General features: G+C 42.2%; 1 protein-coding gene across 3 annotated transcripts in view; it reads right to left on the reverse strand.

Annotated features, from left to right (window-relative positions):
- LOC138979839 (keratin-associated protein 10-2-like) overlaps nt 1-14,669 on the reverse strand; it is a 68,579-nt gene that overhangs the window by 23,091 nt on the left and 30,819 nt on the right. For all 3 annotated transcript variants that reach the window (XM_070352592.1, XM_070352590.1, XM_070352591.1), the window contains 3 exons: nt 9,687-9,749; nt 3,630-3,728; nt 382-474 (listed from right to left, as the gene is read on the reverse strand). In XM_070352592.1, coding sequence (XP_070208693.1) covers nt 382-474; nt 3,630-3,728; nt 9,687-9,749 — 255 coding nt within the window. The remainder of the gene's footprint in view (nt 1-381; nt 475-3,629; nt 3,729-9,686; nt 9,750-14,669) is intronic.

Genomic DNA, 14,669 nt, shown 5'->3' on the forward strand with positions numbered 1-14,669 from the left:
CCTCCTTGCTGACAGACCACAACAGAATTATCCTTGGGCTATCCAAGCGCCCTGGCAAACACTGCAGATACCGTGTTCACAGTGTTCACAACCTTCGCTCTTGTTGGTATTAGAATAGATCCAAAAACAAAGAGACTGCCAACGTTCCAAAATTCAGAATAAAAAAACAAGAAAGGTCCTTTGTTGGAACGTTTGTTATTGACAAAACAATACGTTACAATCACAAATATTAAAATAGATCGTTTGGCTTTTTTTAATATGCGAAATGTCTGTCTTCCCTGGTAATACAAAAAAGCCTTCCATAAGCATTGGTGTCAGCATGATCGTTCCCGTGCTTCACACACCCCTCCCCCCCCCCCCCCCCCACCCGCGTGCACGTACCGCCACTGGAGCCTGACAGCGATTCGCGGAGCAGACGAGACCATCACAGCAGCTAGACGTCCCAAAGCAGGTGCCGCCTGACGACAGGCAAGGCTAAAACACAACCACACAGCTGAGCTGCATTATTGCGACACACAAGGCTAAAACACAACCACACAGCTGAGCTGCATTATTGCGACACACAAGGCTAAAACACAACCACACAGCTGAGCTGCATCACGACACACAAGGTTGAAACACAAACACACAGCTGAGCTGTATTACGATACACAAGGCTGAAACAGAACCACACAGCTGGGCTGTATTAAGACACACAAGGCTGAAACACAACCACACAGCTGAGCTGTCTTACGACACACAAGGCTGAAACACAACCACGCAGCTGAGCTGCATTACGACACACAAGGCTGAAACACAACCACACAGCTGAGCTGCATTACGACACACAAGGCTGAAACACAGCTGAGCTGTATTAAGACACACAAGGCTGAAACACAACCACACAGCTGAGCTGCATTTCGACACATAAGGCTGAAACACAACCACACAACTGAGCTGTATTACGACACACAAGGCTGAAACAAAGCTGAGCTGTATTACGAAACGCAAGGCTGAAACAAAACCACACAGCTGAGCTGCATTACGACACACAAGGCTGAAACACAACCACACAGCTGAGCTGTATTACGACTTACAAGACTGAAACACAACCACACAGCTGAGCTGCATTACGACACACAAGGCTGAAACACAACCACACAGCTGAGCTGCATTACGACACACAAGGCTGAAACACAACCACACAGCTGAGCTGTATTACGACACACAAGGCTGAAACACAGCTGAGCTGTATTACGACACACAAGGCTGAAACACAACCACACAGCTGAGCTGTATTACGACACACAAGGCTAAAACACAGCTGAGCTGCATTACGACACACAAGGCTGAAACACAACCACACAGCTGAGCTGCATTACGACACACAAGGCTGAAACACAACCACTGAGCTGCATTACAACACACAAGGCTGAAACACAACCACACAGCTGAGCTGCATTACGACACACAAAGCTGAAACACAACCACTGAGCTGCATTACGACACAGAGCTGAAATACAACCACACGCTCGGCAACCACTGAGCTGTGTGAGGACAGCCTCGCAGCAACATTAACACAACCATAGAGCTGAATACACATTGTAAATGTAAATTTATATTTTAAAAAGTCCGTACAATCATAAATTACTGTTTCACTCGCGGAATCCCAAGGTTTCCTCAAAACAAATTCAAGAAAGTTGTAATTTACTGGCTTGAAGAGCAAGAAAATGTGTACATTTACTGAAAATATATTTCAAGTTCTTATTTTTCCTCTGTGATAGAATCATAAAATAACAGAGCCTACATTCAAGAAATGTAAAATGTCCTGTATTTTTCAGGACAGTTATAAAGTCCAAAGGCAAATTAAAACATTTACGAAACATTTTCAGAAAATATGTATATTTCTGGTTTTGTGATTTACATCTCAGTGAAAATAACCGCTAGGCTATGTATACTGTTCAAAAAAAGAAACGCATAGCTTGTAATATTTGGTTAATTTAATTATATGGTTACAAGGATATCCACCAAACTGCAGAAAATGTTTATCTGGTCGTCGACCTTTCGTCCATTGCCACAAGTGAGCTCTGCACGTGACGCATGCGTTATCAGTGGCTACAATGTCAAAATTGCTCATTTGGCATGACCACTCGTCATGCTTCAGTGTAATCTCGTGAAACTCGGGGAATATTGAGCTCTCACCATGTCTTCCAAAACCCATAAAAGCGGATTGTTCGCCACAAAGAAATCAGACGACAATTCAGCGACGAAAGATGGCCCGATTGAGCAGAGAAGACCGCCAAATTGCATTGGGTCATTTACAAGCAGGCCAAAGTCAAAGTGCAATCGCCAGGCACTTCCACGTGTCCCAGAGCACCATCAGTAGACTGTGGGTCAGGTTTCAAGCCACTGGCTCCGTTGCTGACTTGCCACGAGCGGGAAGACCAAGGGCGACAACTGCTGCTCACGACCGCTTCATACGGCTCCGCCACCTCCGGAATCGTTTCCTGTCGGCCTCATCTTCTGTCCAGGCTCTCCCCGGGCCACACCGATTATCGGACCAGACCGTGCGGAACCGCCTGCATGAAGCTGGTTTGAGAGCTCGCAGACCTCACAGAGGAGCTGTCCTCACCCGCCGCCATCGCCAGAACCGAGTGCAGTGGGGCAACCAGCACCTTCGCTGGACCGTCCGGAATCACTGGAGACACGTGTGGTTCAGCGACGAGTCCTACTTCCTGCTCCAGCGACATGATGGTCGGAGGAGGGTCTACCGGAGAGTAAACGAACGTTACGCGCCCAACTGTGTGGATGAGGCACCCGTTCATGGTGGTGGAGGCGTCATGGTGTGGGGGGCGATCAATACCGCTGGAAGGAGCACCCTGGTGCACGTCCAAGGGCGCATAACTGCCCAGCGATACGTGGAGGAAATTCTGCGCCCACACGCCCTTCCTCTTCTGGCTGACCAGGATGCCATATTCCAGCAGGACAACGCTCGCCCGCACACAGCACGACTCACCACCCAGTTCCTCTCCGACCACCATGTCCAGGTGCTTCCCTGGCCATCCATGTCGCCAGACATGAACCCGATAGAACACCTCTGGGATGAATTGGACAGACGTGTGCGCAGGCGAGAAGAAGCGCCGGCAAATCACCGCGATCTATTGCAGGCACTTCAGGAGGAGTGGGACACCATCCCACAGCAAGATATCCGGCATCTGATCCAGTCCATGCCCAGAAGGTGCCGGGCAGTTGTTGCTGCTCAAGGCAGTCACACCCCCTACTGACTTGACAGCCTCGGCACCCAATCGTATTGATTGACTGATTGATTTGAAGAAGCAAATGAACTGTGTGTGCATTCAACTGTGTCCATACCAAATTTCAAACAAATAATCTAAATATTGGATTTTCTGTTAATTTTGTCGAAAAATAAAACAAATTTGGCAAGTAGCAACTATGCGTTTCTTTTTTTGAACAGTATATTACCACAAACTCCAAGCTTTATAAAGACAACCATTACAAAATACAACCCCAATTTCATCTTCAGAGCAGACACCAAACGACAGGAAAAAACGAAGAAAAGCATAATAAGACACGGAAGAGAGAAAAGAAGACTTGTCTCTGGTATTCAGTAACTGGCGCCAGAGACTCACGAAGCAGACGGAGGAACGGCAGGTGCTCCCGGCACAGCAACGTGACGGGCTGTTAGCAGCCGCCCCTGTCTGGCAGCCTGACGCCAACAGTGCCACACACTGCACACACACATACACACACACATACACACACACACACACATACACACACATACACACACATACACACACACACACATACACACATACACACACATACACACACACACACACACACACACACACACACACACACACACACACACACACATACTCGAACGTCAGGTTACATGATGGAAATGTTGATGTGTCGGACCGGTTTACTTATGTAGGGTGACCCAAAATAATTTAAACGAACAAGAAAATCAAAAAACATTTCTTTGACCCTAGACTTCTCCTGTGCATGCAAAGCAAAAAACGGTGCAAAATAATATTGCCCCAACTTTCGTACCAAAACCAAAGCGTTCATCCCCGTGTCATTTTATTCAAACTTTCTATGCCATTTAAGGCACTCACCTTGGCTGGCACACGTTTTGAATCAAAGATTTATTTTATAGGGATTCACGTGACCGCAGAAATCGACGTGACAAAAACGTATGGTACCAGATAAAAAATATATAAAAAATCAGAATAGGCACAATTTGGCAACTTTTACATACCTGGAGAAAGTCATATCAATTACCTATCCAGAACAGGTGGTTTTGTTTGCTAATTTGCGATTTTTATGTGTTATGTCATTCCTGCTGAAGCAGATGCCGATCGCAGGAGCGGTCGAAACGCAAAATCGTCAATTTTGAGGGGTACATTGAAAAAAAAGGATGTAAACATGGCCAAAAAATTATTGCAACAATTTTCGCACGAAAAGAAAAGCATTAAAACGCAATTTATTTGAGTTGAACCTTATATGCCCCAAAAGGTAATTATGTCAGCAGTACATATCATTTGTCCGATTGGTGGTACTTTGTATAGGCATCCCGTGATAGCCTGTCAAACAAGGTCACCCCTAAAATCGACCTGACAAAAACCATAGCCCCGTATTTTAAAATGTGCAAAAAATCAGAATATGCACAAACCAAACATTTGTGACAACCATTGGAAAGGCCATTCAATTTCCTGTTCAGAACATTTTGTTTTATGCACCTGACTTCTCTAGTCTTTATGTAGCCTTTTGTCAAAGGCGGTAGGTGGTGTCAACCGTTTCAGAGGCCCAAAAAGGCACGTTTTGCGGCCATTTTTGAAGGGTTCCTCCTCCCAAAGAGCCATATCTGCTCAAGTTCTCAATGATTTGCTTTGGAAAGTTCAGAAGTTATGACCAATAGGCTGACCAAAATGTGTGTTGCGTTTTGCGAATGTGTATACTTAGCGTGTCGTATTACGTAACTTTTCCAAAAGAACTAAACAAATATTCATATTAATTCAGGGTTTTAGGTAAAAAAATCGTGACTTTGCATGCTAAGCAAAACATGGATGAGGCAATAGGTGCCAAAGTTTGAGGCAGATCCGAGTGCTGGTTTACATTTGCTGGAGATGGGAACACGCATGAAAAATTATCGATCACCGTCAGTGGTACTGGAGACTAACAGTCCTGGGCCTGTGCTTACTATCCTGTTCCGCGCGCTGTGCTCGGAGAGTTGCGCTTTTGTGACCCCCAGCGAAGGAAGCACAGGCCAAGGTCAGTTTATCTCCTACAGCTACTCTCTCTCTCTCTCTCTCTCTCTCTCTCTCTCTCTCTCTCTCTCTCTCTCTCTCTCTCTCTCGATAATCTTGATGGGAAAATTTTGAAGTTGTCTGCCCCTTTTATTGCAGAATCTCTGACATACGTTTACAACTTGTGCCTGGACAAATCTGACTTCGGCCCGCCAAATTAAAGGAGGCAAAAGTAATCCCGCTATTTAAATCAGGTAATTCTTCTGACCCCGCCAATTACAGACCAATCTCGATTCTTCCTGTTTTATCCAAACCACTTGAAAAACACATATATACACACTTGGCCGCACATTTGAAGAAATACGACCTTATTCATTCAAATCAGTCAGGCTTCAGAGAAAATCATTCGTGCCACACAGCATTAATAAACCTTCTTGAAAACTTGCTTAGCAACATTAATAATAATGAACTCTGTGGTGTCCTATTCGTCGATTTTGCAAAAGCATTCGACGTCATTAATCATGAGTTACTTTTAAGAAAATTAGCTGAGTATAGATTGTCACCCCAAACCCTATGCCTCCTCTCATCTTTCTTAGCCGGACGAGAGCAATCCGTCTGCGTGAATTCCACTATGTCAAGTAAAAGACCGGTGTTATATGGAGTCCCCCAGGGTTCTGTCCTTGGGCCACTTCTTTTCTCTCTGTATATTAACGATCTTCCTTTAAGTGTTAATGATGATTGTGAACTATTTGCTGATGATACGACCATACACACTTCTGATAAAAAATTAGACAAAGTTTATTTATCATTGCAGAACAGTGTAGATGATCTCATTAATTGGACGAAATATAACCACATGAGTCTTCAAGACCAAATACATGTTAATTACAACAAGGCAAAAAAGACAAAACATCAAGAATAATCCTCATTCCTTATCAATTGGCAACGATGCAATAGCGGAAGTAGGAGATCACAAAGTTTTGGGAGTAAATATCGATAATAATTTATCTTGGACCCATCATGTTAGATCGTTGTGTAAAACCATGTCGAGGAAAATATATTTGTTGAACAGAATAAAGCACTTTCTTGATCCACACTCAAGGTTATTATTTTATAATGCATACATACAAACCATCACGGATTATTGTTCGACCATCTGGGACTCAGCCAGTGCAAACATTTTAAAACCACTGTACAGTCTACACAGACGAGCACTAAAATCAGTTCTATTAAAACAATCCAGTCTTGTTTTCGACGATTATAAAAAACTTAAGATTTTGCCCTTAAAAGAAAGATTTAAATCAAATAAAGGCGTGCTCCTTCACAAAATCCTTTCCGGCCATGCACCGAGTGCTTTCATTACAAAATTTAAAGCCAAACCAAGCCGAAAATTCAACGTCCCCATTCCGCGGATAGATCTCTTTAAATCAAGTTTAGCTTATTCTGGCAGCGTTTTGTGGAATTCTCTCCCGGAATCAGTTCGAGTCCCAACAAGTCTCAATACTTTCAAAAAACACCTCTCATTACATTTAATGTCAAATTACGAAAAGTCACAGTGATGGAAGACTTCGTTCTGATTACTTTCATATTGATCATATCTGTCCATAAAGCATCAGTGTTTCATAACGCAAGAATGTATGTATAGCCTACAACGTGTATATAGCCATGTGAATAGTTTTTCTGCCTTTTTTTTTTAAATTTTTTTACTGTCATGCTTATCTTGTGTAATTGTTTTACGTTTGTATATATATATATATATGTATTTAAGATTAGAATAGTCCCTCTCTGGGCGAGGGCTGGTTGAAAAGAAGCTCGTTTATATTGCTTATGCCACAACCCTCGTAAAATAAAATTTGATTTGATTTGATTTGATTTGATCTCTCTCTCTCTCTCTCTCTCTCTCTCTCTCTCTCTCTCTCTCACTCTCTCTCTCTCTCATCCGACTCCTGGCACACAGGTCAAAGCAGAGGTGTCCGTCCGTGTTAACTTGAGTGCACGTGTACCCAGCAGGAGGGGGTGATTCGGGTCAGAAGTGGGGTCTTCAGTCTTTGGGTTCTTGCTTTCAGTGGAGAAGATGCCAACACGAAATTGCACTATGCTCTACTATTTATTGTCCTTGTCTATCGGACACGAAGAAGGGAAGCTACAATCGCCCCAGGCCGAGTCACAGAGTTGACATGATCAGTACACAGCTTCACAGCTGATGGTTGAGTTCAAAACTAGTGCGGTGGCTAATGACAGCTGCTGTGTATAACCTCATTCATTGAGAAGATTAGCAAAGCCATATTATACTCTTTGTTTCCTGAGCCTGCACCATTGAGACGGTTACCTCATAGATCTGTTCATTCTTCAGTTTGTCGGTGTCAAAAGTTATACCCCCATTCCACACAACCGTTCTAGGTCCCGTTCCCGTACCGACCAAGGACGGCTGCCACAACAATGGAACGCTGCGCAAACGGCCGTTTTGGGCATCTTTGAGCAGCGTCTGACCATAGTGGCAGCTGTCCTTGGTCGGTACGGGAACGGGACCTAGAACGGATGTGTGGAATGTGGGTATGACAACTCAGTGTGTGAGAGCGCTACCGTTGCGTTACCATTGTTTTAAGTTCCTTTAACGATCCAAGCGTTCCGTTACCGATGGGTTAAGGTTCCATTACCGTTCATTCTGATCGGGAGGGGAACGGCTAAACATTTGAACATGCAGCCCAAACTCAACCGTCCATACCGACCCTACCGTTCAAAGCAGTTCCGTTAACAATCATTTACGTTCCATTGCGGTTCTCTCCCGGATCCCTCCCGTGCCCGCACCGTTCCTTGGTCGGTACGGGAACGGGACCTAGAACGGTTGTGTGGAATGGGGGTATAAGACTCGACCACTTGGCTTATGGTGGAGACAGCTGGAAGATCTCTGGATATAATTGAAGAGGAGTAGTCTTCCTTTCAGAAAAGATGTACTCTGCCTTGCAGATTAGAAGTTTGTGCTGTCGGGGCTGGGCAAAGGGAGTGGCCGGGGTGGGGAAGTGGGGGAGGACTGGGTAAGAGAGGCGAAAGAGGAAACTGGACAGGGAAAAGTCACTGCCTGAAGCATTCAATAACGCCAGAAAAAAAGAAATTACGACATGCAGGTTTTCAATTCATATTTTTGCAAAGTATCTGCACAAGCATGTGTGCCTCTGTGAGTATGTTCGTGACTGCTTTCATGGGGTGCCTGTATCCTCAGTAATTTGAGGATTTCTTTTATCTCTCTTTTTCTGACACCGTTGATTTAACGTCATTTTTACAGGACAGGTTTTTATTTCCTTTCAGTTATAAGTTGTAGAAGTTTGACCTTATTGTTTTAGAACAAGTAGAGCTCGTTCACCAGTAGCAAAGACTCGCTCAGTGTGTCTGAGTGTGTGTGATGCGGGGGGGGACCTCTCCCGTGACCGGCCACCTGCAATATACGGACAGGTTTGCAATGGCCCTAGGGTGTCCGTTCATGAGAGGAACTGCTGTAGCAGTAAAACTAGTGTGATACATAAGTAATCAATTTATCCACTTGACTATATTCACAACAGGGATTTATCACTCTTCTTTGCATGTTTTTATGCCTACGTATTTTCAAATACTCTGCAACACATGTAACCCAAATACAACATGTGCCCGTACAATACCGCTTCTTTTATGAAAACATTGCAATTTTCTTGTTAGTTTTCTTTTATCCCTTTAGGATATGTGTGTGCGATGTGTGTGTGTGTGTGTTTGTGTGTGTGTGTATGTGCGTGTGTGTGTGTGTGTATATATGTGCGTGTGTGCGTCCGTGCGTGCCGCGTGCGTGCGTACGTGTGTTTGTGCGTGCGTGCGTGCGTGCGTGCGCACGTGTGTTTGAGTGTTATGAACGTTACTGTCTGTCAAACCGTCTGCCTTCCCCGATCTTTTGATCACAGACTTGTATCAGCTGTGCTAGGAAGTTTAGTCTCTGATAGGGATGTAATCGGAATACAGATAAGCAGGTAAGCTGGATACAATCACCATTCCGATCTCCTCCAGCTGCTTGGCGGGTTTGATTTTAAGACTATTTTGATAAAGAATTCTGATTCTATCCACTGATCTTTTGGATTGCATCGGTATTTTGATCCCAGCCAGATGAAATTAGTATTCGTGTTCTATGACCGAAGATTTTCATTTCATCCAGCTCAGAACGGATATCTGATCTCAGCCAGAAGAGACATGCATTCTGATTCTATCAAGCTAGATTCGGCCATTTAGCCAGATTCCAATCTTAGCAATGACATATTCAAACAAAGTAATGTCCGAGACAAATAGATGGATAGACAGACAGACAGACAGGCAGGCAGGCAGGCAGACAGACAGACAGGCAGGCAGGCAGGCAGGCAGGCAGGCAGGCAGACAGACAGGCAGGCAGACAGGCAGACAGACAGAGGTGGTTACCGATGTCGGGTTAGCCGGGACAGCCGGGGCAGGCGTGGCGGACACAGGGTCGTTTGCAGTGCTCTGTGCAAACAATCATCACTTTCACTGAGCAACATTCAAAACAACAAGAGAATGAAAAAGTCGCGTAAAACGTTATCAATACATTTAGTCAATATGACGACGGGCCTCACAGATTGAAAATGAACGCACAGGTGTTTTGTTTCACCCAGACATGTAAATCATGGGTTTGACGAAACCCTTCACCCAGCGCTGAAACATTGCCAAATTTATGAAAATTATTTGCAAAAAACCGTTTTTTTCTCTTTGGATTTTGGAGCTTGTTTTCTGTTTAGACACAACATAAGGCAAATATTTAAAAACAATCTCCTCAAAAGTTTTCGTGATGAATATGGAATATGTTAATTAATGATGATCCAAATTTTCGCCCCCAATGATGAAGCTGAAAAAGAACGTAAAGCGGAATTCAGTAATGGTTCTGTGAATATGGTTACTAATGGTACCGAACAACCGTTCTGATCAAACAAAATAGTATGAAATCAAAATTATCAAAATTATCAAAATAGACAGACAGACAGAGAGCTTTTATGTAAATAATTATTTTTTTTATATAAATGTAAAATATAAAATACTATTTTGATAAAAAGTGATCAAAATAGTATTTTAACTTTGAAAATATATATACATATACTCTCCCCAAAAAAGAAACTTGACACGGGTAAACATTGATTTTTGTCAAATATGTTAGAGGAAAGCACCAACATTCAGTTTGAAGTTTGTCAGTTACATTGTTGATAACCACTAAACCACAAAAAGAACATCATTGAACCGAGACTTTACTGGGTGGTCGCCCTTTTATTGAATTGCAAAAATATTGTCTGCAAAAAACCATGTGCATGGCGCCATGATGTTTCTTTTTTCAAGTGTTTATTTTTTTTGAGAGGCACCCCCGGAATCTGCGTAGAGGTAGGGGAAGGGCCCCTACTATGGACCGCTTTTTGTTTATTGCTGATAACTAGCTTGTTTTCTTGCGAAGAAGTTTCATTTTGTGGTTGGTAGTCCTTCTCTCTTAGTTTAACCGTTAGGTCTAATTAGAGTGAAATACCTTTGATAGACATTCAGCAAACATTAAATACAGAAAAAATCACAAATGGTCCATATTAGGAGCCTGGGCGCCCAATATGGACCAGTGAAGCGGCCTTCACGAATCACTGTAAATAGCCCCCTATACTTCATAATAACATGATACAACTTAGTGTGCAAGTCAGACTAATTCAAATATGCTTTAGATTTAGCTGTTTCGGGTTGATGAGAGCATTATTTGAAGCACACCAGAAAACTGAAGAAGCTTATCAAAAACAGAGTTAAAATAAGTGAAAATATCAACTTCCACAAAAAAGACTATTTGTTATTTTTTTTTAAATCTCGAGGGCTGGTTAGGGGAAGGGCTCCTAATATGGACCACTTTTTGTTTCATGCTGATAACTGGTTTGTTTTCTTGCGAAGAAGTTTCATTTTGTGTTTGGTAGTCCTTCTCTCTTTGGTTAACCGTTGGGCCTAATTAGAGTAAAATACCTTTGATAGACATTCAGCAAAAATTAAATACAGAAAAAATCACAAATGGTCCATATTAGGCGCTCAGGCTCCTAATATGGACCAGTAAAGCGGCCTTCACAAATCACTGTAAAAAGCCCCCTATACTTCAAAATAACATGATACAACTTAGTGTGCAAGTCAGACTAATTAAAAGATGCTTTAGATTTATCTGTTTCGGGTTGATGAGAGCATTATTTGGAGCACACCAGGAAACTAAAGAAGCTTATCAAAAACAGAGTGAAAATAAGTGAAATTATCAACTTCCACGAAAAGAAAACTATTCGTTCTATTTTTATATTTAGTCAAGTTTTGACTAAATATTTTAACATCGAGGGGGAATCGAAACGAGGGTCGTGGTGTAGTATGTGTGTCTGTGCGTGTGTGTGTGTGTGTGTGTGTGTGTGTGTGTAGAGCGATTCAGACTAAACTACTGGACCGATCTTTATGAAATTTGACATGAGAGTTCCTGGGCATGAAATCCCCGAACGTTTTTTTCATTTTTTTGATAAATGTCTTTGATGACGTCATATCCGGCTTTTCGTGAAAGTTGAGGCGGCACTGTCACGCCCTCATTTTTCAACCAAATTGGTTGAAATTTTGGTCAAGTAATCTTCGACGAAGCCCGGACTTCGGTATTGCATTTCAGCTTGGTGGCTTAAAAATTAATTAATGACTTTGGTCATTAAAAATCTGAAAATTGTAAAAAAAAAATAAAAATTTATAAAACGATCCAAATTTACGTTTATCTTATTCTCCATCATTTGCTGATTCCAAAAACATATAAATATGTTATATTCGGATTAAAAAGAAGCTCTGAAAATTAAATATATAAAAATTATTATCAAAATTAAATTGTCGAATTCAATTTAAAAACACTTTCATCTTATTCCTTGTCGGTTCCTGATTCCAAAAACATATAGATATGATATGTTTGGATTAAAAACACGCTCAGAAAGTTAAAACAAAGAGAGGTACAGAAACGCGTGTTATCCTTCTTAGCGCAACTACTACCCCGCTCTTCTTGTCAATTTCACTGCCTTTGCCATGAGCGGTGGACTGACGATGCTACGAGTATACGGTCTTGCTGAAAAATGGCATTGCGTTCAGTTTCATTCTGTGAGTTCGACAGCTACTTGACTAAATATTGTATTTTCGCCTTACGCGACTTGTTTTTAAATCTCGAGGGCTAGTTATAGGTTATTTCCAGCAAGCTTCTTAATGAATTAATGAAAATAGCCTTTAGCTTTTATTTTCTTCGATTTGTTGAAGGTGGTCCATATTAGGGGACTCGCACATACTTTGAGATTTTGCTATTATTTTTTGTTTGCAGTAGAAACTCGGGGTCAACACTGCTAAAATGTAACAAATACGGTCTTATTTGTCATATATAGCAAATTTTGTGTGGTAAAAGCTTTGGTTGTGGACAGAAACGAGTCCGTCTTAGGCGGCAAATTTAGAGTGAACGCTGCCAAAAGTGAAAAAAAGAGAAACAGCCGGACGGTTTTGAGGTTTGTGTTTCTGCAACTGTTTTGACATGTGCAAGTTATCCTGTGAGGGTGAATACAGCGAATGAAATTGTTTTGAGCGCTCTTGCGCCGTTAGTTTGTCAGAACAGGAGGTGGTCCATATTAGGAGCCGGTCCATATTAGGAGCCCTTCACCTATATGTTATTTTCAGCAAGCTTCTTAATGAATTAATTGAAATTGCCTTTAGTTTTTATTTTCTTCGATGTGTCGAAGGTGGTCCATATTAGGGGACTCACACATACTTTGAGGTTTTGCTATTATTTTTTGTTTGCAGTAGAAACTCGGGGTCAACACTGTTAAAATGTAACAAATACGGTCTTAGCTGTCATTATTGTGTTATGAAAGCTTTGGCTGTGGACAGAAACGAGTCCGTTTTAGGCGGCAAATTTTTTGTGAACGCTGCCAAAAGTGAAAAAAAGCGAAAAAGCCTAACGGTTTTGAGGTTTGTGTTTCTGCAACTGTTTTGACATGTGCAACTTATCCAGAGAGAGTGAATAAAGCGAATAAAATTGTTTTGAGCGCTCTAGCGCCGTTAGTTTGTCAGAACAGGAGGTGGTCCATATTAGGAGCCGGTCCATATTAGGAGCCTTTCCCCTATTGTGAAGCGTTCACGGAGCTGTCGCACCCTAATATACCGATCCTGAGCCCGTGTGGTATGGCTTTCTCATCTCTGCCACTTGAGACTCGGACAGGCAAAAACATCATCACGGCGCCATGCACGTGATTTTCGTGCAGACAGGATTTTTGCAATTCAATAAAAGGGCAACCACCCAGTAAAATCTCGGTTCAATGGTGTTCTTTTTGTGGTTTAGTGGTTATCAACAATGTAACTGACAAACTTCAAACTGAATTTTGGTGCTTTCCTCTAACATATTTGAAAAAAATCAATGTTTACCTGTGTCAAGTTTCTTTTTGGGGAGAATAAGAATAAGAATAAGAATACTTTATTATCTCATAGAGAAATTCAGGCGTGGTACATAACAATAGTACAAACAAGACATTGATTTTACATAAAACATATAGCACTATATAACAGGGCAGGTTATAGAAACACCTTCCACATACCTCTCTGGACATTCCTTGCATTGTTCTTACGCATTCAGACATGAACACATCCATGTCTCATTTACACATCGCACACATGGACATTCTTATAGAGAGTATATATATATATATATATATATATATATATATATGTGCATATAAATACAATGGTGCTCCCTTGGACTAGATTTCTCTGTTGATACTCTCTCCCCTCGGGGGTGTTAGATTCTCTTTGACATCTGTTGTCAGTGATCAGTGGTCCGAGGAGGGTCTGATTTCCCCAATAAGACTGTCTGTGAAGGGACACTTTTCTTTCTCTCTCCTTTGATCTGCTAAGAGATTTTAAAATCTTGGAAGTAAGTCTCTGCTGACTTTCAGTTGTTTCTTTCACAACTTTGATTGTGTAATTTTATATGTATATATACTCTTCAAAAAAAGGTTTAAGGACCGGTCATGAAATTTACACAATCTTTAAAATATTCTCCAAAAATCAAAGGTTTGACAATTACCTTGAAAGTGATGTTTGGCAGGCAGTGTTACTGTGTCATGCTTTTTGTTTGTTTGCTTAACGCCCAGCCGACCACGAAGGGCCATATCAGGGCAGTGCTGCTTTGACATTTAACGTGCGCCACACACAAGACAGAAGTCGCAGCACAGGCTTCATGTCTCACCCAGTCACATTATTCTGACACCGGACCAACCACTAACCCCATAATGCCGGACGCCAGGCGGAGCAGCCACTAGATTGCCAATTTTAAAGTCTTAGGTATGACCCGGCCGGGGTTCGAACCCACGACCTCCCGATCACGGGGCGGAC

Source organism: Littorina saxatilis, linkage group LG11 (genome assembly GCF_037325665.1).
Source record: "Littorina saxatilis isolate snail1 linkage group LG11, US_GU_Lsax_2.0, whole genome shotgun sequence".
Taxonomy (NCBI): Eukaryota; Metazoa; Mollusca; class Gastropoda; order Littorinimorpha; family Littorinidae; genus Littorina; species Littorina saxatilis.